Consider the following 24,785-nt stretch of genomic DNA (forward strand, 5'->3'; position numbering starts at 1 on the left):
GACACTATTATGGTATAAATTTCTGTATTTTACATAAAAATTACATTACATAAACATTTTTTTTTCTTCCTGGATCTGGAACTAATAAACTGTCTGAATCAAAGTTTCACTCTGTGTAGCTTTGTAATTGTTCATATGAAATAAGATGATGAACTTTACCTTCTGTAGGTTATTAAATAATGATTAATATGTGTTACAGAAAGAAGTCATATATGTACAGTGACATTATAAAATACAGTGTATCAAATATTTAATTTGAAAAGTGTATCGCCTGCTTCTATATGAATCTGGTATTGGGTATTTTATTTAGCTTACTCATCTGGCCAGTTACATTATACATTATAAAGCATTGCTTTATGCTGGGATTGATTCAATGCTGAACATCTTCTGAAAAATACTTAGTGTGACACTATCCCATGATAACCTCAGTAGTCCTACTCCATTGACGAATTTTTTAATAGAAACAAATGATGTATTGTATATATTCATACTATTAGTATTGTTATTTCAGCTTAAAAAAAATAAAATTGACATGTTCTACTTCCACGAGGATCTCCTCAGCACGGATCTATGGAACAAAAAACTAATCTAATTTAGTACAATGTTTCCCACAAAGAAATTTACTTCCTAAAAATAGTTTGTAATGGCAGCAATTTTGAAATAACATTCCAGTACAATAAAACAAAACCAAGCGAGGTGGCGCAGTGGTTAGCACACTGGACTCGCATTTGGGAGGATGACGGTTCAATCCCGCGTCCGGCCATCCCGATTTAGGTTTTCCGTGATTTCCCTAAATCGCTCCAGGCAAATGCCTTTGAAAGGGCACGGCTGACTTCCTTCCCCATCCTTCCCTACTCCAATGAGACCGATGACCTCGCTGTCTGGTCTCCTTCCGCAAACAACCTAACCTAACCTACAATAAAACAAATGTTGTCTAAGATCTGTATATATGAGGAATCAATTGCCAACTTAAGTATGAAATCATTGATGAAAACATACTGTTCATAGTCACTTTTTGAAATTGTGAATTAAGGATGGAAAAAGGAATTCACAAGGGGGCAACAATCACTTTACTGCAATCATCACATCATGGAAAAAATTGTTCACAATTATTAAATTTGGGGAGCAGTATTTACAGAATATGCATGAATGTTTCCCTGAAGTTCTCTATTACCAAGCACCTCATAGCCAGACTTCATTATGTGCATGACACTAAAACTTTAATCTTGTACTGCAATCATTTTATGCCATTGGTGTATGAAATGGCAACACAGTTTCTCAAACGGGGAAAATTATTACAGTGAAAGATATCAATGATACAATCTGATATGCTTAATTAAAAATGGGAGAATGTAAAGAGTAAAGTGAAGGCTAAAAACAACAGGAAATAAGATATCATTATGGTCCCTTTTTGATGGCTTAAGACTAATACTGAGAAAAAGTAACTAATGAGAATATGTGACAAAGTTTTTATTGGTCCTGTAGTACACAAATGAAACTAAATTTAAGAGGTGTTTCAATTGGTGATGGTGGTGGTAGTAGTAGTAGTAGTAGTAGTAGTAGTAGGTGGTGGTGGTGGTGGTGGTGGTGGTGGTGGTGGTGGTGGTTAGGGGCGGAGGTAGCATTGTTAAACTTACTAACAGTTCCTCAGACTTGCACATCTACTTAAGTTTCAGACTTAGGATCGAAGTTGAAATGTTGCTTAAAAGGTAATAAATTTGATAAAGCAGCGTGGAAACAACACTAATTAAAACAGTTACTTTCCTGTTAACATAAGAATCAGTTATAACTAACTTCCCACTAATTGTGAACATACTTACAGCTATTCAGATAGTGAAGAGACAGGTTTTACATGACACTGAAGTCAGATTGTGCATATGTAGACTCGATCTGAAATTTCTTGTCCTTGCTGAACTAAATATGTAACTCAGGTTTTGTGAGAGTAGTATGAATGTTTAAAGAATATGAAGAACAATAAAAATTGTCAATTAATGTGGCTAATTTTTTCTGTAATAAATTGTGTAACATGTTATGCGCTTTATTATTATTAATTATTATTATTTATTTTATGTTAATGTTACAGAAAGAATGGCCTAACATACCACAACCCTAAAGTTGGTCAGTGGAGTAAAAGACTTATTCCTTTGGAGGCAGCTGCTATGGACAACAGTTACGTTCTTTTGTTCATAATTTCAAATACCTCGCGTTCTGTTGCTGCTATGGCTGTGGTATGTATACATATATTCTTGTAGATCTTTGTGGTTGTTGCTAATTTAATTCAGCCATGCTGTTGGATAATAACACGTATGAAAATTTTGGTAAAAGGATTTTCCATAGTGTTTTATAAACTGGACCTGTTCCTATAGTAATCTTTTAAACACATTGCGCAGTGTATTGGGCACTGATAACTTCACCATTGAGTGCACATAAACCCCAAAAACACACATACATAGTGTGTATTAACAGTACACTTATGCTTTTGGTTATTTGACATGGCAATGTATCTGTATATGTTAAAAATAGTGTCAACTTAATCTACGAAGTTATAGATGTAAGTGCACTGTGCATAGAAGCAAAATTTGAAGCTGCAGCCATAATGTTGCCAAAACAGGAAATTATAATTGCTTCAGTATACCACCCCCCCTCCCCGCACCCTCCCCCCACCCACCCCACCCCTCCAAAATAAATAAATAAATAAATAAATAAATAAATAAACACGCACAATGAACATCTGTTTGTGGAGCTTCTGGAGAAAGTGATAATCTTGCTGCTCAAATACAAAGATTACAGAATACTAATATTTGGTGATACCAATATAGACATTAGGTTTAAGAATATACAGGTTGATCACCTGCTAAATACATTAAGATCCCATAACTTCAGTGGTGTAAATGACAAATACACAGGACAGGAAGCATGTCTAGATAACATAATATGTAATTTTCATTTAAACAAAACAGAATTAAACACAATCAAGCTAGCCATTTCAGATCGTGAGGGACTATGGCTCAGACGAACTCTTAACAGTAAAGTAACTGGAACATCTACAGGTTGTAGGAAAAATTGAGAGACCAATTAATCAATTAAAGAGCTAAACAAGTTGACAAGTAAACTGAATTCAATAAAATGGAATAAAATAATAACCATTGGAGGTGTGACTGAATCTACCAAAAAATTTTTAAAACTGTTAACTGAAAATTTTGAGGCATGTTTCCTAAACACGGCAAGAAAATATCAAAGCAGAATCGTTACACCTAACCACAAAATATAAAAAGGTGGTACACACCACATCTAAGTAGAATAAGAATCATAATGCTACTCTAACATGATAGGTCCAAGCACAATAATGCTGACAAGAAAATATATATGAAAGTGAAAAGGATTTACAAGTCTGAAATCAAGGCAGCTAAGTGCAAATCAAATGATACATATATACTAAACTCAGTGAATAAATGAAAAGCTGCATAGGAAATTATTAAAACAGAAATAAACCATTATGATAAAGTATATCAGACACAAATTCCACCTGATATTCTAAATTTTGTCAGTCCTCAACCAGATAACAGCATAATGGAGGATGTGAGTAAGGCAGAGGCACTGCTGCCAGAAATGAGCAGTAAGCGGACAGACAAATTTCACTGGACTTGGTTAACTGAGAAGATGATAGCTAAGCTCAGTAATTCTAGAACAGAAGGTTGTTATGGTCTCTCAAATTATTTAATATATCAGAAATCAAACTGTAACACCATTGACTAAAATAATCAACAAAATTCTAAATGAAGGTAATTATCCGGAATGTTTAAAAATACCTGTAGTTAAACCAGTACATAAGAGAGGAGATACAGCATCTCCAGATAACTATCAACCAATATCACTTATACCCATAGTATCAAAAATAATAGAATACTGCATGCATAAACAGATGAGTCAATATTTTGAACATAATGATATACTTATCTCCTCACAGTATTGTTTCAGATCCAGCCTTTCTACAGTCAAAGCAGTTGAGAGTATGTTAACAAAAATATACAATTGTTTTGAAAATAAAGATATTATCTGTGCAACACTGTTGGACCTCATGAAAGCTTTTGATATGGTCTCCCACAATATTCTCATAAAAAAGTTCTAACATTACGGAGTGAGAGAGAATGCTCTATGCCTAATGCAGGCTTACTTGGACAATAGAAAACAGTCAGTTAAGGTAAATAATCAAGCGTCAGAATGTCTCCCAGTTGTAGAGTGTATACCTCAAGGATCTGTTCTTTGACCTTTCCTTTTCATTATTTATATAAATGATTTACCTGCAGTTGTATCATGTGATGCAGTGCTATATGCTGATGACACGACACTCATCACATGTGATACCAATCTTGAAAATGTGCAACACAGCATGGCAGCAGAAATGGAGAGATGCACTACTTGGTCTGAAGCAAATGCACTGCAGGAGAATGATAGTGAGACTGAAAGCTATTGTATTCGGTCTGAATGCTCAGCTGGGATGCCCACACAGTTGTATATTTACAACTGTCTTGTCTTCATTAAAGAGAATCTGAGTAAATTTGACTTGAGGAGGACAGTTCATGACCATAATATAAGAAGTGGACATACGGTTAATATGCCAATGCTAGGCTTGCAAAGACACAGAAGTGTTAAAAATATCTTGGTCCTGTCTACTTCAACAAATTACCTGAAAATGTCGACACAGAGCCAGTAAATAAATTTAAAACTAAGTCTTTCAAGGTGGATGAGAACTAAAGAAATTTACTCTGCTCAAGAGTTCTAAGAGTATGTGACAAATGACCCACTTTCCTTATGAGAATGAACAATAAATTAACTGCAAACTGTACACATGTCACAGTGTGGAACTATATTATTACTGTTTCATGTACGTAAGATTAATTATCTGTTTTATTATTTATTTGTCATTCACTCAACTATGTAGTTCATTTATCTTGTAACTGATCTATTAGGAAACTTCTTGTTTTTATTGACATTTGCATAAATATGTATTTATCCATCTTGGATTATTATATTGTCGTTAATGACATTTGTCGTAGTTTATATTATTACTATTGTGTTAACACTGATGACACCAATTGCATGTAAATATGCTCAAAGGTGGAATAAAACATTTGTATTTGTATTTATTTGTAATTTCTCCATATTGTGAAGAACTGGTTTCTGGACTATTGATATCAAATTGAGTTACATATAAATTGAAATTGGTTTCCATTTGACAAAGGCATTAAAACTTGTTGTAAGAATGACTAAACAACATTTTTCTTGTGTTTCTAAGGGAGTACATTAATAAAGAGTGTGTGTGTGTGTGTGTGTGTGTGTGTGTGTGTGTGTGTGTGTGTGTGTGTGTGTGTGTGTACTGTAGACAATAGTTGTTATTTGGTAGTGGTAGTGGTACCAGCAAGATCAATTTGGGTTGTTAATTAAAAGTTTCTTGCAGGCTGCTCACTACATTGGATTGGGCTGCAATGTTGTACTGTGTGTACAACATCTGGCAGATGACTGTGTACTGGGCAGTGACAAAGTAAGTTTTAAATGTATATTTGTGTTTCCAAGCTGTTAAGATAATTAAAATTTGTTAGAACACTAAACACAGCATGGGAATCGATCAGGCTCTAGACTGATGCCACTAAAGGAGAATGGAGATAGCAGTGAATAATTTTCGATATTTTGTAAGTGGAGAATTGGGAGAAAAAATCATTCTTGCACATTAAATGTTATTTATAGATTATTCATTTTAAAGTAACCCAGTGAACAGAGTACAGTGTAAATCAGTTTAGAGAGGAAGCAGTGTCACTGTGTCAGTGTCCGTCCCTCTCCCTCACTGGTAAGGAACCTATATTGATGAATAACACTTGATAACTGGTGGAACAAGTGCCTTTTAAGCCACTTCTTTCATGTATCAGTTAGATTTTCTTAAGATACTTCCTATCAATCTTGCGTCGTCTTCCCCTGCTATTGGTTTCATGTGACTATTTCACTTTGAGTCATTCTGGATAATTACGGTAGATATTTTACGGTAGGTAATGTTTCCAGCATTTCTCATCAGTAGTGTAGTTGTGCTGTAGTGACTTCATTTCCCTATGAATACACAATATGTTAATTTATTTACGTTCGTGTTTAACAGTCAGCCTGTACCATTCATCAGTCCTCTGAAAGTCATTCTGCAAATGAATACTGTCACCTGGCATTGATACTTTCATACACACAACTGTATCATCTGTGAACAGTCCTGATGAGCAACCAACACTTTCCATTAGATCCTTCGTTGTTGTTGTTGTTGTTGTTGTTGTTGTTGTTGTTGTTGTTGTCTTCAGTCCTGAGACTGGTTTGATGCAGCTCTCCATGCTACTCTAAGATCCTTCATATAGAATGTAAACAGTAATGGTCCTATAACACTTCCTTGGGGTACTCTGGAAATTACCTTTACAGTTGTTGATTTTGTTCTATTAAGAGTGATGTGTTCAGTTCTGCCTGTCTTCAATCCAGTCACAAATCTAATCCAGTTCTTGTTAAGACCATAATTTTTTCACTAAATGGCAGTGTAGGACAGTGTCGAATGCCTTCTTGAAGTAAAGGAACACAGCATCCACATGAGTGATGTTGTATGCACAGTACGGATCTCGTGGAGGAACAGAGCAAGTTGAGTTTCACAAGATCAGTGTTGACTTTAATAGAGGAGATTTTTGCTATCCAAAAAGTCATGATTCTTAAACATAAAACATGTTTCAAAATTCTAAAACAGACTGACATTAACAATGTAGGTGTATAATTGTCTGCATCTGTCCTTCTGCCCTTCTTGAAAACTGGAATGACCTGTGTGTTTTACATTCGCTGGGTACTCTTCATTACTCCACTGATCTACAATAAACTGCTGCTACAGAGGAATAAGTTGTGTTGCATAATCTTCGTAGAATCTTAAGTATCTCATCTGGTCCCTAGGTCTCTCCACTATCAAGCGATTGTAGGTGCTATTCTTTTCCATGATCAGCTATCTCAATATCTGTTTTATCGACATTAATACAATGATTGAAAGGAGGGACTATGTTACAATATCAGGTGATGAAACTGTTTTGGATGACCTAATTTAGTATTTTGGCCTTCTCTCTGTTCTTTTCCGTTTCAGTGCCTCTTTTCAAATGGTGCCTCATGTAGAGTGCACCAATAACTCAATGAGTTTGTGAAGTATTCGTGAGAGTATGTTAAGTATAATTCCCAAAATGTGCAAGCTGTTATCCTCAAATGCTACACAGTGGGTTCCTTAATATCACTCGCCATGAAAAACATGTGCCAGGATTAGCAAACATGATGGATTTCAGTAAATAGTGCCCCTGCTCGCTATCCTTAGCATAACTGGAGGTAACTTGTTCACTTCTCATATTGTAAATATGTAAGTGTTGGCCACAGGCTCTGACCTGTATGCACTAAACAATGCCTAACAAAGTAGAAAATGGGGAAAGAATTAGGTGCTACTAAAATCGAAATTACAGTGGATTTTAGGGCTATTTATAAAAGCAAAAAACCAAGGAAAAGATTCTGAGAGTTTATGTCATTATTCATGACAAAGTTTCCAGATGATGATCATTTCTAGAGCACTGCAAAAGACACAGTAAAAGTCCCCACAGAAGATTAACACAAACTGTCACAAGACTAACATCTGGGGTAACTCTAACAAATTATTCCATCTTAACACAATATCATATTTTACATACGGATTCACGTATTGCCTTCTCCAAAAATGTACAGAGACTACTATGAGCCATCTTAGCAGTTTGGCACTTGCTCTCTAAGAGCACGCTTATGACTGGTCCGTCCCTCTTGTCAGTAAGCACTGACAGTAACTAAAATTTTTCCTGGTGATTTGAGTGATATTGAAATTAGTATTAACAAGTTCTCTGTGCAAGTAAAGCTGTCAGCATGATTGGATCAGTATCTTAATATTTAAACAGTAAATACAAATAATAAAAGGTTAGCTTTTTGGCACTAGGCCAGAGGTGGTTCTGTGATGCTTTTTGTACTATTACTTGGAGCAACTCACTGACACTACTGTAAATGTGGACAAGGACATTTTTTTAAACATCTTCAGTGACAAAGTGTTTCTGTTTCCTCTACAGCTACACAACATACACTAAGGTATCCTATCACCTACTAAATCTCCCGATCTTAATCCCCTCAAAATGTTTGGAAGTATGTGGAATAGCAGATAAAATGTAGCAATCAGCAATGTGTGATTTGGTAGATATGTGGGATCCAATCATCAATGACTGGCTTCTGCTGTATATGGCATACCTGAAGAATTATCATTCTTGAATAGAGTTTTGTACTGTGATCAATACGCTGCTTTTGTTCATATCCAGTGTATTTTGGACACATGTTGCAGTCAAAACTGAAGAGATAACTGTTCATTTTATCTTACTACTACATTACTATGGTCAATAGGTAAAAAATAAGTTAAGTTTTGGGGCTCGAGTAGGAGAGTGAGAATGATAACCTCAGAAAAATCATGGTTTGTATTTCAGAAGAGTTGCTCAACTGCGAATGCCATTTAAATATTAAGTCACCAAATTTTGCAAACCTAGCTGGTTGGCATTTTCTGTGACCTATCTATGGCATTTGACTGTGTGAGCTGCAATATTCTCCTAGAAAAACTGAGATTTTGTGGAATTGATGGCCAAGTAATGGATAATGTCATGTCTAATCAAAGGAATGCAAATAATTCACCCAATGTAATTAGGGGAAAATCTTCTAACTGGGTAAAATCACTTACCGGATTCCACAAGACTCAGTGTTACGACAATGTTGTTTCTGATACATGTAAACAACCTTCCGTCTAATATACAATAAGCAGAATAGTTCTTTTTGAGGATGATATTAGTATTGTAATCTACACACACACACACACACACACACACACACACACACACACACATTCATACATACAGCAACGGAAGAAAGGATAAGTAATGTTGGGAAAAGTATTATTGAGTGGTTTTCTGCATAATGTGTGTCTCAGTTTCAAAAAGATCAAACACATTAAGTTCTACACATCTGTAGGTACTACACAAATGATAACGTTAAAACTTGGTGAGGAAATAATAAATTGGATGGAAATATCAAAATAACTAGATGTACATACTGATGAGAATTTAAATTGGAAGAAACACATTTTAAATGTTGCAAAATAATGTAGTTCAACCATATTTCACTTCAAATCATTGCAAATTGTGGCGGGTGCTCACCCATGATTATCTTATAGACGTCTGTTCAAGAAGTATGGCATTTTGACAATTGCTTAACAATATATTTATCCCCTTGTGAAGTTTGTTGTAAATAACCCACTACAGTTAAAAAGGAACAACGGTGTACATAATTAGAATGCCAGAAGGAAAGAAAAAAGACATTTGTTGTTCCATGTTAAGGTTGTCTTTAGCACAAAAATGTGGTGCCCTACTCTGCACCAAAATTTTTGATCAGTTACCAAATTCTGAGAGATGTCTGTTCCCAAATTTAACTTCATCTCAACTGAAAAAATTTCTCCTTGACAACTCTTTTTAGTCCATAGATTTTAAAATCCGTAAAAGGTAGTTAATAGGAATTACTAATTCACACTATATTAAAATCAAAACTTGTAAATGATCAGCATGTAGCCATATTTACATAAGAATGTGTAATGTGAATGATCTAAAATGATACATTCCAAACTATTAAGATTAATTGTAAAAATGATCCAAGGAATGTGAAACCAACTAATTAACCAACTCACCCACAGTTCTTCACAGAGCATGCTGTCAGTCCAGTATGAGGATAAGGTTAACGCTAGCAATCATGAGGCATTACCCTTAAAGGAGTAATCTCTGAACTACTTTTTTGGGTTGATCGGACAATGTTCCATGGAACAGTTGCAAGGCACATCATAGTGTTTGGGAACAGTTAACAAGCTATTGTTAACATAATGGTTATGAACTAGCTACAGGGTACTGTAGAACTAACATGAGGCATGGTGGTATAGCCATATATATTTGTAAGAGACTGAAATTAATATGTGAAGCTAGAGATATAAGTAGTTTCTGTACTGAAACATATTTTGAAACATGCAGCTGTATTGTTTCCAAGTATTGGTATATTAGTTGTAACTGTGTATCGCACCCCTGACCAAAATGAGGACTTGTTTGTACAGAGTCTTGAAAAACTTAAAGTATTCCTCCTTAAAAAGGAAAAAGTGCAGAGTTTTCATATTCAGTGATATAAATATAGACATTAGAATTAAAAGCAAAATTGTAAACTATCTAATTAACACATTAAGAGCACTTAACTTTTGCTGCATAAACTATACGCCCATGAGACAATGCATGTCTGGACAACATAATCAGTAATTTTCAAATAAATGAAAGTGAGAGCAACATAATTAAATTAGGCATTTCAGATCACGATGGGCTTTGGCTTAAACTTCCACTACATAATAAAATAGGAAGCTATTCAGATGAGCCAGGTAGAACAATAGAAGAGTAAATGAAAAGAGCTCTTCTATTTAAAATCCAGGTTAAAACAAATAGACTGGGATGAAGTAATCACAGAAGTTACGAAAGCTAATGAGTCAACCATTAAATTCCTAGATGTAGTAGTTAAAATATTTGAAAAACCTGCAATAAACAGTACGAAAGAATCCACAAGAGTAACACCTCCACAAAACCAAAAGAATGAAAGAATCGTACACACCAAAATTAAACAAGTTAAGAACAGTTATGCTCATGCATCATGACAGGTCTCACCATAGTTAAGCAGATAAAAATATGTACAAACTAGCCAGAAAACAGATCTCAAATAAAGACATCAAAATGCAAAGCCAATGACACATTCATACTCAGTCTGTAAAACTACTAGGGTTCCATGTCGACCAAAAACTTAACTGGGAAACTCACACAGGCATGCTATGCAAAAAACTCTCACGTGTAATCTTCTTGTTACTTAAACTGCGAGGCTCTGTTAGTAGAACACTCCTACTATATGCGTACTTTGCCTTCTTCCACTCTCATCTCACTTATGGGATTATACTATGAGGAAACTGCCCAATTTCAAAGACTGAGTTTAAATGGCAAAAAAGAAAGAAAGAAAGAAAAAGGCAATCAGATGCCTTGTAGGACTACCACCCAGAGACTCGTGCAGGCAGCATTTTAAAGAATTAAATAGAATGGCAGTCCCTGGCTTGTATATTTATAGTTGCCAGATATATGCCAAAGAAAATTTAAATAACTTTGACCTTAGGATGGCAGTGCAATCACAATGGAAATGGACATACAATTGACATCCCATTTGCCAGACAGTCGAAGATTCACTGCAGTTATTAGTATCTAGCACCCACATTTTTTAACAAATTACCCAAAAGTGTGCATACTATGCCCATGGATAAATTTAAAGTAAAAGTAGCAAAAATGGATAAAAAGTAAAGTATTTTATACAGATCAAGAATTTCAAGAGAGTGCAATAAATGATACTGAATTTCGGTGGTACATTTTATGAAAGGAGTAAATATTACAAAATTAGAAATATAATATTATGCAGGCAATTTGTATACACTGTATCACTAACTTTTATTAGATGACACCGATTACATGTAAAATGTTTAAAGGTGAATAAATATGAATAACAATAATAGTAGTAATAATAATAATAATAATAATAATATGAATTAAAAATTGTTAGAAAATTGTCCATAGTAACTTTTACAGATGCATGTGTACACACTAAGAGCAGCTGAAAATTTGCAAAGAAATGGGTTTCCCAGATTATTATTATATTACATTACTGAAAGAAAATGGTCAGATAAATTTCTGATGTGCTTATTCTTGAACTTAGAGTGAAAGTATGTGCGTACTGAACTTAGCGTAATTGCTTAATAAGATGCAGAATGTGTTCGTCCTTGATGAAACTGTCACCTATACATGCACCCAAAAATGTAGACCATTTACTATCATTGTATACTACTTTTGAAAATGTTACTTTGTAATTTCTTATATCTATATATTTTAAATATCAACATAATAAAAAAAGATCATAAAGATGACACATTGCATTTGAGACAGGCACAACGAAAAGACACACGTTAGCTTTTGGCCAAGGCCTTTGTCAGAAAAGGAAGAGGGGATGGGTAAGGGGAAGAGATAGCAGGGTACAGGTGGGGGAAGAGAAGAGTGCTGTCAAGAGTAGTGTACAGAGACTAGAATGCTAACAGAGCAGCATTGGGAGGCTGTGGTGTGGAGCAAAAAAGGAGATAAGAATGGAGGGGGAAATATGGTTGGGTGTGTTGACAGAGGGTGGGAGGCGAGAGTAGGGAGGGAGTGGAAACTGTTGGGTTGGTGGTGTGGGAATGGTAGGGTACCATAGGCCAGGATAATTCTGGTAATGGAGAATGTATTTATGTTAGATTGGATCTACTTTTCACTCCAATTGATCTGTAGTGAGGAAATCCTCCAGGATGTAGAACATGTCACAAGAACTAGAATACACAATAAATATTTACAGTGAAAAACAAAAAAAAAAGAGTATGCTAATGTACCTTTCAGAGATCCCAAGTGGAATGGTCATCTTGGATGTGGAATATGTCAAAATATTTTAGACATTCTTCCATTTAAGAGGTAATAAGCACTGGATATCGTAATCATTTTATGGCACTTAACAATGATTGTGTTACTGCACTGAGTTTGGACAGAAGACAAATTATACTAATATTCATATTACTTTATATTATTAGCAAATGCGTGCACATGTGCCCCCTGCCCCCCTCCCCCCCCCCCCCCCCCCACACACACACACACACACACACACCAGTTTTTGACCAAAGTAAGTGACTTTAAATCTTTGTGAAGTTATTTCTTATTTCTGATATTTATTCCATGAATTGAGCTATTGGTTTGAAACATAATGATAAATTTCATTAAGGACTATATATATTGGGAAGCTGTAATTAACATCCCTAGTTCTCTAAATAGGCCTCTGCAGGATGTTCTTAAGTTCACACCACAAATAATTCTTATTATGCATCTTTGTAGCCAGAAAACATTAGCTTGGCTTGTTGAGTTATCCCAAAAAATAATCCCAAATGAAATTATAGACAGAAATTAAGCATAGTATTTTGTAAGATAAATCCCATCTGCACAGTATAGAAAACCTGGTGGTGGAGGGGGAAAACCAGATGGCTTTAGTAGTGAAGCAGCCATTGAGATGAACCACATTACATTCAGCTGCATGTTGTGCCACACAGTAAGCTACTTTGCTCTTGGTCACAGTCTGGCAGTGGCCGTTCATCCTGATGGACAGCTGGTTGGCTGTTATACCACTGTAAAATTCTGTGCAATGATTGCAGCACAGCTGGTATTTGACATGGCTGCTTTCACACATGGCCCAGCCTCTGATGTGGTAGGATAAGCCTGTGACAGGATTGGATTAGGAAGTGGTGGGTTTGTGTGGATTGGGTAGGTCTTGCACCTGGGTTTTCCACAGGGAGGATTGGAAGTGGTGTAGGGATGGACTAGGATGTTGTGGTGGTTAGGTGGGTAACAGGACACCACTTTAGGGGCAGTGGGAAGGATCTTGGATAGGATGTCCCTCATTTCAGAGAATCATGATATGTAATCAAAGTCTTGATGAAGGATGTCATCCATTTGTTCCAGTCTTGGGTGGTAATGGGTGACAAAGGGGGTACTCTTTTGTAGCTGGTTGTTGGGGGTGGTGGGAGGATTGGGGGTTGTTAATGGAAATGGCATGGGAGATGCATTCGTGGATTGGGTCTGTGGGATAGTACCTGTCTGTGAAGAGCTTGGTGACACCGTAAGCATACTGAGCAGGGGAGTTCTCACCACTGCAGACACAATCTCTCCAGGTGACCAGGATGTATGAGAGGTATTTTGGTGTGGAAGGGATGACAGCTGTCGAAATTCAGGTACTGTTGGTGGGTGGTGAATTTAATGTGGACAGAGAGGAGGTGGTCAATGTGTAAGAAGGTGGCACACTGGCTTGAGGAGGACCAGGTGTGGTGGATGGGAGAAAAGGTTTTCAGGTTGTGAAGGAATCAAAACTGAGTGTCTTGGCCCTGAGTCCAAATCAGGAAGATATCACCAATGAACCTGAACCAGTCTAAGAGTTTGGCGTTTTTGGGGACAAGGAATGTTTCCTCTAAATTGCCCATAAACAGGTTGGCATAGGAGGGTGCCATGTTGGTGCCAATGGCAAAGGCATACCCTCCTTCTCCCAGCCCCTGCAATGGAAACACTTTCTTGCTACTAATCCCTCCAACCAAGGCCAACCTAATCCCAACATTAAACCCTGCCTCTCCCAGTTCATATCGCCATCCAACCGTGACCATTCCTCTCTTCCAACTAACTACCCCCTGGTCACCTTCCAGGAATTCCTTACCTCCAGAATGAGATTTTCACTCTGCAGCGGAGTGTGCGCTGATATGAAACTTCCTGGCAGATTAAAACTGTGTGCCCGACCGAGACTCGAACTCGGGACCTTTGCCTTTCGCGGGCAAGTGCTCTTACCATCAGCTACCGAAGCACGACTCACGCCCCTTACTCACAGCTTTACTTCTGCCAGTACCTCGTCTCCTACCTTCCAAACTTTACAGAAGCTCTCCTGCGAAACTTGCAGAACTAGCAATATCCTTTCTTTCAGGAGTGCTAGTTCTGCAAGTTTCGCAGGAGAGCTTCTGTAAAGTTTGGAAGGTAGGAGACGAGGTACTGGCAGAAGTAAAGCTGTGAGTACCGGGCGTGAGTCGTGCTTCGGTAGCTCAGATGGTAGAGCACTTGCCCGCGAAAGGCAAAGGTCCCGAGTTCGAGTCTCGGTCGGGCACACAGTTTTAATCTGCCAGGAAGTTTAAATTCCTTACCTCCTCTCCCAGTTCATATCGCCATCCAGTCGTGACCATTCCTCTCTTCCAACTAACTACCCCCTGGTCACCTTCCAGGAATTCCTTAACTCCCATGTGGCCTCACTGTCCTTACACAGGTCACTTTCTCACAACACCAACATTTCAGCAGAAGAAAGGAAAGTGATACACAATGTAAAAACAAATCCTGGCCTAACTGTCCTACCTGCAGATGAAGGTTACACAACTGCTGTTTGGAATTGGGTGACTCTGCCAACTATCTGACTCCTCCGCCTATAAACTGTACCAAAGTGATCCAATCCAGAAGTCTAGAATAAGCTCCAGTCCCTGCTTAAACCCTCAGGCTCTTCCCAGAACCTCTCCTGTGCATCCATTTCCTTCCTCACTCTTATGACATCCTGCACACCCATCTTCTGCATGCTCCCCAAAATCCACAAACCTAACTATCCTGGATGCCCCATTGTAGCTGGTTATTGTGCCCCACTGAAAGAATTTTCACTCTCATTTACCATCACCTCCAACCAATTGCCCATAATCTAGCCTCTCACATCAAAGATACCAACCACTTCCTTCACCCACTTTCCACCAGACCCAAGCCTTTAAGGTTTGGATACCTACTCATTAATGTTGACACCACTTCCCTATATACCAACATCTTTCATGCCCTTGGTCTTACTGCTACTGAACACTACCTGTCCAAATGTCCTAACTTTATCCCAACTCGCAACTACTTCTCATTCGCAGGGAAGTTATACAAACAAATCTGCAGCACAGCTATGGGCACCCGCGTGGCACCCTCCTATGCCAACCTGTTTATGGGCCATCTAGAGCAGACCTTCTCATCCTCCCAAAACGCCAAACCCATAATCTGGTTTATGTTAATTGATGACATCATCTTGGTGTGGATTCAGGGCCAAGACATCCTATTTTCATTCCTTCAGAATCTCAATACTTTCTCTCCCCCGCGACCGGTACGGTCACAGGTTCGAATCCTGCCTTGGGCATGGATGTGTGTGATGTCCTTAGGTTAGTTAGGTTTAAGTAGTTCTAAGTTCTAGGGGACTGATGACCTCAGATGTTAAGTCCTATAGTGCTCAGAGCCATTTGAACCTTCTCTCCCATCCATGTCACGTGGTCCTCCTCAACCCAGCATGCCACCTTCCTGGACATTGACCTGCTCCTCTGTCATGGTTCCATCCACACCTTTGTTGACGTTAAACCTACCAACAATCAACAGGAGCTGCATTCTAGACTTGACAGCTGTCATCCCTTCCACATCAAAAAATCCCTCCCATGTAGCATATCTGTAGTAACAAGAACTCTCATTTACAGTATGCTGAGGGTGTCACCAAGTCCTTTAGAGAAAGCCACTATCCCTCAAACCTTGTCTGCTAACAGATCTCCCGTGCTTTGTCCACTCACACCCCCAATCCTCCTCCCACACCCAAGAACCAGTTAAAAAGGAGTACCCCCCCCTTAATCACCCATACCACCCTGAACTGGAACAACTGAACCACATCCTTCATCAGAAATTTGGTTACCTATCATCAAGCCCTGAATTGAGGGACATCCTGACCTAGATTCTTTTCACCCCTTCCAAAGTGGTGGTCCATTGCTCACATAACCTCCACAACATCCTAGTCCACCCCTATACACTCCAAATCCCAACCCCTCGGCACAAGTGTCATATTTCTGTGGAAGACTCGGGTGTAAGTCCTGCCCAATCCACAATCCCAGCACTTCCTATTCCAGTCCTGTCACTGGCTTATGCTATCCCATCAGAGGCTGAGCCACCTTTGGAAGCAGCTATGACAATTACCAGCTTTGTTGCAAGCATTGTACAGCTTTTAGTATTGGTATGACTATCAACCAGCTGTTAATCAGGACAAATGAGCATAGTCAAACAGTGGGCAAGAGCAAAGTAGGATACCCTGTGGCACAACATGCAGCTGAACATAACGTGCTTGATTTCAGGGACTGATTCACTGCCTGATCCATCTGGATCTTTCCCTCCATCACCAGCTTTTCTGACCTGGACAGATGGTTGATATCCTCAAAACACATTCTCCACCCCTCACCCCCCCCCCCCCCTCCTTCCCCCCAGACTGCTGCTTCTGTTCTATGTTGCATTCTGGTCTGAGCTGCCAGTGATGGCAGTCAGGAAGACATTGGCTGAAAGCTAATGTGTTCTTTCTGTTGTGCCTATCTGCAACTCAAGATGTCATCTTTACAGTGAGTAGCAATAATACACTGAATTTAACATTTAAAAAATGTTCTTCATTAGTGGAGTAGAAGGCCACCAATAAATCCTTCAGGCTTCTCTCAAACTGAATTTCATTGGTTGTTAAGCTTTTTATGGCTGTTGGCAAGTTATTGAAAATGTGTGTTCCTGAACAATGCACACCTTTTTGTAAAAGAGTAAGTGACCTTAAATCCTTGTGAAGATTATTCTTATTTCTTGTACTGATTCCATGAACTGAGCTGTTGGTTTGAAAAAGTGATATAGTTTTAATGACAAATTTCGTTAAGGAATAAATATATTGGGAAGCAGTAGGTGGTACCCCTAGTTCCCTAAATAGGCCTCTGCAGGATGTTCTTGAGTTCACACCACGTATAAGTCAATAATCCCATATGACATTATGGAGTGAAAGTAAGCATAATATGCCAGCTTTTTCATTTTTATATCCCCTATGTCGGACAGAATTCGCTTTGCAAATAGAGATTCGTTAAGATGCTTTAGCAGTGCTGTGGTGTGCTGGTCCCAGTTAAATTTATTATCAAGCTGTAATCCCAAGAATTTAACTCTGTCCACATCTTCTATTTGCTTGTCATCCTATGTTAGGCATATACTCATGGGACACTACTTAAAAGTTCTGAACTGCATGTAGTGTTTTTTCTCAAAGTTTAGTGACAAAGAATTGGCTAGGAACCAATTATTAATGTCCACAAATATTTTATTAGCCAATCTTTCTAAGACTACATTTGATTTGCTGTTTATTGCAATGTTTGTTCCATCAGCAAACAAAACAAACTTGGTATCTGGTAATGTTACTGATGAAAGGTCATTGATATACACAAGGAAAAGTAGGGGCCCTAAGATGGAACCTTGTGGGGCCCCCACATGTAATCAATTCCCAGTTGGATGATGTCTGATAGCTTACTACAGGTCTCTTTCCTAATAACACACTTTGTTTCTTGCCAGAGAGATAAGATTTGAAAAATTTTGCAGCATTTCCTGTTACACCATAATATTCTAATTTACTCAAAAGGATATTGTGATTTACACAGTCAAATGCCTTCGACAGATCACAAAATATACCAGTTGCCTGCAATTTTTTGTCTGATGAATTAAGCACATTTTCACTGTAAGTGTGGATAACCTTCTCAGTATGAGAACCCTTTAGAAATCCGAACTGTGTCTTTGACAGTATGTTGTTTGTGATGAGATGGCTGTAAAGCTGATTGTACATTGCCTTTACTAAAATTTTTTGAGAATGCTGGCAAAAGTAAAATTGGATGGAAATTTGACGCTATTTCTTTATCTCACTTCTTAAACAGTGGCTTAACTCCAGCATATTTCAACCATTCAGGAAATATTCCACTGATAAATGACTGGTTACACAGATAGCTTAATATGTTACTTAGCTCAGAATCACATTCTTTAATTAACTTTGTTGATACTTCATCATACCCACTGGATGTTTTTGATTTTAAAGATTTTATTATGGACATTACTTCTGCTGGGGTAATAAGGGTCAAATTCATATTATGCAAGTTTCTTGAAATGTGTGGTCTGAGGTATCCCATGGCAGCATCTACAGAATCTGACAACCTCCATGTTTTCAGTAACAGTTATAAAATGTTTGTTAAAGTTCTGCAACACTATACACATCTGTCACCTATGTATCATTTACTCTTAATGCTATTTGCCTGTTTTCATGACTGGTTCTACTGGTCTCCTCCTTCACTATATCCCATATTATCTTTATTTTGTTATCTGATATGACTATCTTTTCCTTGTAATATATTTGCTATGATGTTCATATTGCAGTCTTTAATATTTTGCAGTATTTCTTGTAATGTGCTATAGTGTCAACTTCAGAACTGTTTCGGATTGACATGCAGTATTCTTTTTGTTTTACAAGATACCTCTATTCCTTGAGTAATCCATGGCTTCTTCTAGACTTTGCTCTAATCTTGGTTAGTTTTGGGTGAAAACAGTGTTCAAATAAGGTAAGCACTTCATTAGCAAAAGTGTTATATTTTTCATTCATGCCATGAGCACTGTAAACATCACTCCAGTGAACGTCTCTGTGGAGTGCCCTAAAATAATAAATTTTTGGCTTAGTGATTACCCCCTTGAGTTCATATTTAACAGATTTTGTATGCTATTCAGTATTAAGATTAACAGAACGAACTGCATGTCAAAGGACTGAGATGCCATTGAGTATTGGTTTTGTAATATAATTTTGTTCATTGGACTTCTCTATACGTATATCATCAATGGCTGTTTGTGAACAACTGGCTACCACAGTTGGGAACTTCACAGTGGGAATTAAGTGAATGATCATGTTACTAACTCAGATCAGTTCTTATTCGGAGAGTCTTTAAGGAAATGTACATTGATGTTGTCAGCAACCACTATTTCTTTGTTTTTTGTTGCTAAATGGGCCAGTACAACTTCAAGATGGTTTATGAACAGATTAAAGTTACCTGCAGGTGCTCCATATACACATAATATTATGAAGTATTTTTTATGGAATTCTACTTTTGTTGCACATGCTTCCATATGCTGTTCTAGGAAAAATTTATGAATGTCTATGTTCTTAAATTTATGATTGTTTCTGATGAAGGGAGTCTCTCTCTCTCTCTCTCTCTCTCTCTCTCTCTCTCTCTCTCTCTCTCTCTCTCTCTCTCTCTCTCTCTCTTTCACTCTCTGTTTGTCTACAGAAACAGTAAATTTCAATGAGTATTTTGAGTTGCACACAATGTTAATATCTTGAATATGTAAGAATGTAAAACAAAATGTTGTTAATTCACATTCTTCTAAATAATTTTTATTTTATTTTGTCAATCTGCCTAAATGGAAATCATACAAAATTCAATATTACATCCCATCTGTCACGTATGTTAAAAATATAAATTGTTCATATCATGTGGTATTGTAATAAACATGCTAAATTGTTAAAAATGTAAGTGCCGATGTGACAGATCTTTGTCATTGCAAGAGATTAATGTTATGTGGTCAAACATAGGTCATCATCATTTGTACGACACACACATACAGGACATTTATAATATGTAATGAATCTCATTTCATAAAACAAAACAGACAAAAAAAATAGCATCTTGGTTCTTAACCCATCCCAATGTTGTGACATTGGCATTCATAACATCATTCCATGTGTCCGTATAGTATTGTAGGATGCATTCTGTTCTTGTGTGTCTGGTGGATTGTTTCAGTGCACCACTGTCACAACGCGAAGTCTCTCAAATACCCCATTTATAGAATGAGTCAGAGCACCAACAACATCCAATGTAGATTCTGTTTAATTTGACCCACAATTTCCAATGTGTTGGCAGTTCTTCTTGTTCCAGAGATCTCTTCCTTCAGTATTACTTGTAGCAGCTGTTCAGTGTATGGTAGTGGCAGGCGTCTTCAGTGAAGCCCGTTTCTTCATAAGACAAGTACATCATGATAAATGGGAAGTTCTTTATTCTCTTTTAGATTATGATAATCTCTACATAGTGTCTCAGTTCTGTGAATCTGTGGTGGGTAGGTATTGCTTAGCAGGGGAAGCCAGTAGACAGGAGCTGGTCTGATTGTAACAGTAATCATGTGCATCTTGTTGTTAAGCTGCGCATTGATGGGACTGGTATGGCAGCTATTACCCCACACTGAAGTGTGATACTCTGTGGTTGAAAAATACGGTGCAAGAGCCGATGTATGCAAAGTCTCCATTGAAGCACCACCAGCTGTGTCACACAGCCTGTGAATGATGTTGTTAGTTTTTATCTTGGCTGAAGTGTTTCCTAGATGTTTTTTATAAGATAGTCCAGCCAAGTGTGATGCGAAGATTGCTAAGACACTTGGAGTACTTGTTGTGATGGAGAATATGGCCACCAAATTGCACCTTGAGCTCAGTGTTTGTTTGTTTGTTTGTTTGTTTGTTAAGGTGAAACACTCGAATCTCGCTTGTACTGGTACTAGGCTTCAGTCTCCATTTCTTGAAGTATGAGTTAAGGGCCCCTAAGTCTTCTGTTAGTATTTCCACTGACTGACCAAGCTCTCTTGATTGACAAGCCAGGGCGGTATTTTCTGAGTATGAGAATTTCCTTGAAGATGTTCTTGGAAAGTCAGAAATGTAAAGGCTGAACAGAAGCAGCGTGAGAACTGAGCCCTGTGGAAGTCCGTTATTTAATTTCCTTATTGAGCTGCGATTTTCACCCAAGCAAACTTGAAAGTATCGATTACTTATTATGTCACCAATAATAGATGCTGTTGTTTGCCATTTAATTATTTTCAGTAATTTGTGAAACATCCCTTCCCTCCAGACAGTGTTACGCTGCCGTAAGGTCGATAAAGGCCACAGTTGTTGTTAGTTTCTCCTGGAAATTAGTCTCTGTGAAAGTTGTCAGAGCTATTACCTGGTCATTGCAGCTTTTCTGAGGCCGAAATCCCTCTTGTCCTATTGGAATGTGTTCTAAAATGCACTCACTAATTCTGTGATAAGTCTCTCCAAGAGCTTATACATGCAACTAAGCAGAGAAATTGACTGAAAGTTCTGTGTCGGATCAAGTGATTTTTTAGGTTTTAATATTGCCACAATTTTTGCATATTTCAGTTTCTTGTGAAGTGTTCCTCTGTTCAAAATAATAGAGAAGAAACAAGTCAGCCGGTGTTTTTTATTTTCCCCAAGATGGCATAAAAATTCCATATTAATATTATCACACCATGAAGCATTACCACTTTTAACCTCTGCTAAACGTACCTCTATTTCATCTAGGATGAATGGTGAAGGGAATTTTGAATTACTTGGAGGCAGAGCTTTTACATTTGTTAGCTCTTTTTATTCTGGGTGTTTGCTGTTTATCCCTTGGTGGTATGGACATTTTTACTATATGGTTAGCAATATGACTGGCTGAAATACCAGGCATCTGATCATATTTGTTAAAGGCACCACCCAATTTACAGACCAAGCCTTCCCACTCCAGTGTTTGAAATTCAGCTTTTGTACTGTCTCAGAATAGTGCACTTTGCTGGCATTATCAAGACTATGAAGTAGTTCATGTGCAGTGACACTGTCTCCTCATTTGTTAAATTATTCATATAGGTGTTCACCCCTCTCATCCCTCCCTGGCATATATTCTCTGCTATAACCATGGGGAATATGTTTCTTGGTAGATGAAAGAACAGCTGCACCAAAACAGCTGTAGCTCTGGGGTTCTGGTGGAATGAGAAGAATATATTTTTCCAGGTGATCCTAAAAATACTGTCAATTTGCCTTTCTAAAATTCCATCTAGGTCATGGCACTGACTTAACCAGTGGGATGGATAAGTCAGTATTGAGAATAACAGATATGTGATGGCTATGTGGGAAGTTTGACAAGACTATTCTTGATGTAGGAATTATTTGGTCTTTACGATCATGGGAGACAAAAATGGAAGTCTGGGTTATAGCCTCTCTATCATGTAGCTGGTCTAAATGTCTCCAGATCCTTAGCATCAAAAACTATGTCAAGACTGTTGTTTTCAGCCTAATCGACAAGTGCATTACCACAGTGGTTGAGTGCATACTTCCACTGCACATGGTGGCTGTTAAAATCACCAACATATGCTGATGGATGGACAGCAATATGCAGAACATTTGGTGGCCACTCTACATTAGGAGGGTTATAGATATTATGGATAGTGAGTTCTTCAAGCTTTATTGAAACATTGTGAATGTCATCAGCTGTATTTGCTGAGATTAAGTTTTTACGATCAGTGTTAGCTCAAATGTGACACCAGTATAACCACAATGGTAAGTTGCACCAATAAGCTGGTAGGCACATATCCTTTCTCTTTTATAAAGATCTTCATTTTATGCATGGGTTTCATGGATTAAAAACACTTCAGTGATATTACATAAAAGAAATTTTGACAGGTAACCTTGGATAATTCCTTGTAGATTTAGTTGGCAAGAAATGACTGAAGGTCCTATATTTTTGGCCATTTGTCTCCATGTTTGTAACCAGGAAGTAAAATAAAGGTCTGGCTTTAGGGACGGCCTAGCTCATTTGGTGTTGGCCAGGGTGCACATGCAGTATTTTACTGTGGACACCAGTTAGATTTACACACAGGTAATATGTTCCAATACTTTATTTCTATCTTTAATCTTACCCAGTACAGATTCCTAATAAAACTAACAGTATCATTCTGTTACTGCTAGGTGAAAAACTGAAGTAGGTGTAACACTCATTTTGTCTATATAGTCCTGAAAATGAAATCGTATGTCTGAAAGATGTTGGAAAATAATTAAAAAGTAATGATGTTGTGAGTGAAGATGGAATATTACCAATAAAATAGCTGGAATGGCAAGCCATTATTAAGCAAAGAAGGAAAATTTGAAAAGTAGAAGAATATATAGAGGGTCTATATCAAGGAAACAAACTTCAGTACCATGTTACAGGAAGAAAAGATATGAAGTAGGTGAAGATGAGATGGGAGATATGATCCTGCAAAAAGAATGTGACTGAGCATTGAAGGATCTAAGTGAAAACACGGCCCCTGGAATAAATGACATTCCCAGAAATATAGCACTTGAGACGAAATGCTATCAGACTTCAGTAAGAATGTAATAATTCCAGTTCCAAAGAAGGCAGGTGGTAACAGGTGTGAATACTACTGAGCCATCAGTTTAATAAGTCATGGGAGCAAATTATTGTCATGAATTGTTTCCAAGAGAATGGAAAAACTGGTAGAAACCTACCTCAGGGAAGTTCATTATGAGTTCCAGACACATTTAGGGATGTGCAGATCAATACTGACTCTGTGACTTATCCTTGAAGGTGGGTTGACGAAAAGCAAACCTTTGTTTATGGCAATTGTAGATTTAGAGAAAGCTTTTGAGAGTGTGTCGACTGCACTACACTCGCTGAAATTATGAAGAAAGCAGGGGTAAAATACAGGGAGCAAAAGTACATTTACAACTTGTACAGAAACCAGAGTGCAGTTACTGAGAGTCAAAGGACACAAAAAGGAAAGTCGTAATTTTAGAGTGAATGAGACAAGATTTTAGGCTATCCCTGATGTTATTGCATGTATAAATTGAGCAAGCAGTGAAGGAGACACAGGAGGGATTTCAAAAGGGAATCTAAGTTAATGGAGAAGAAATGCAAACTTAATGGTTTGCTGATGACACCATCATTCTGTGCAATGCGAATGCTATGACTGAAGTACAAAGGATATAAAATGCATGCTGGCAGTAGCAAGAAAGCATTTCTGAAAAAGAGGAATTTGTCAACATCTGATTTCAGTTTAAGAAGTGTCTTGTACGGAAGTGAAATCTGGACTGTTAACAGTTTAGACAAGAAGAGAGTAGTAGTTTTTGAAATACACTACTACCCATTAAAATTGCTACATCATGAAGACGACGTGCTACAGATGCGAAATTTAACCAACAGGAAGAAGATGCTGTGATATGCAAATGATTAGCTTTTCAGAGCATTCACACAAGGCTGGCACCGGTGGCAACATCTACAACGTGAGGAAAGTTTCCAACCGATTTCTCATACACAAACAGCAGTTGACCAGTGTTGCCTGGTGAAAAGTTGTTGTGATGCCTCATGTATGGAGGAGAAATGCGTACAATCACATTTACGACTTTGATACAGGTTGGAT

At 37.7% G+C, this 24,785-nt stretch overlaps 1 protein-coding gene across 2 annotated transcripts in view; it reads left to right on the forward strand.

Annotated features, from left to right (window-relative positions):
* The window catches only part of LOC126183874 (uncharacterized), a 547,907-nt gene that overhangs the window by 517,433 nt on the left and 5,689 nt on the right, over positions 1-24,785 (forward strand). For both annotated transcript variants that reach the window (XM_049926169.1, XM_049926170.1), the window contains exons 13-14: positions 2,084-2,228; positions 5,459-5,542. In XM_049926169.1, coding sequence (XP_049782126.1) covers positions 2,084-2,228; positions 5,459-5,542 — 229 coding nt within the window. The remainder of the gene's footprint in view (positions 1-2,083; positions 2,229-5,458; positions 5,543-24,785) is intronic.

Source organism: Schistocerca cancellata, chromosome 4 (assembly GCF_023864275.1).
Source record: "Schistocerca cancellata isolate TAMUIC-IGC-003103 chromosome 4, iqSchCanc2.1, whole genome shotgun sequence".
NCBI lineage: Eukaryota > Metazoa > Arthropoda > Insecta > Orthoptera > Acrididae > Schistocerca > Schistocerca cancellata.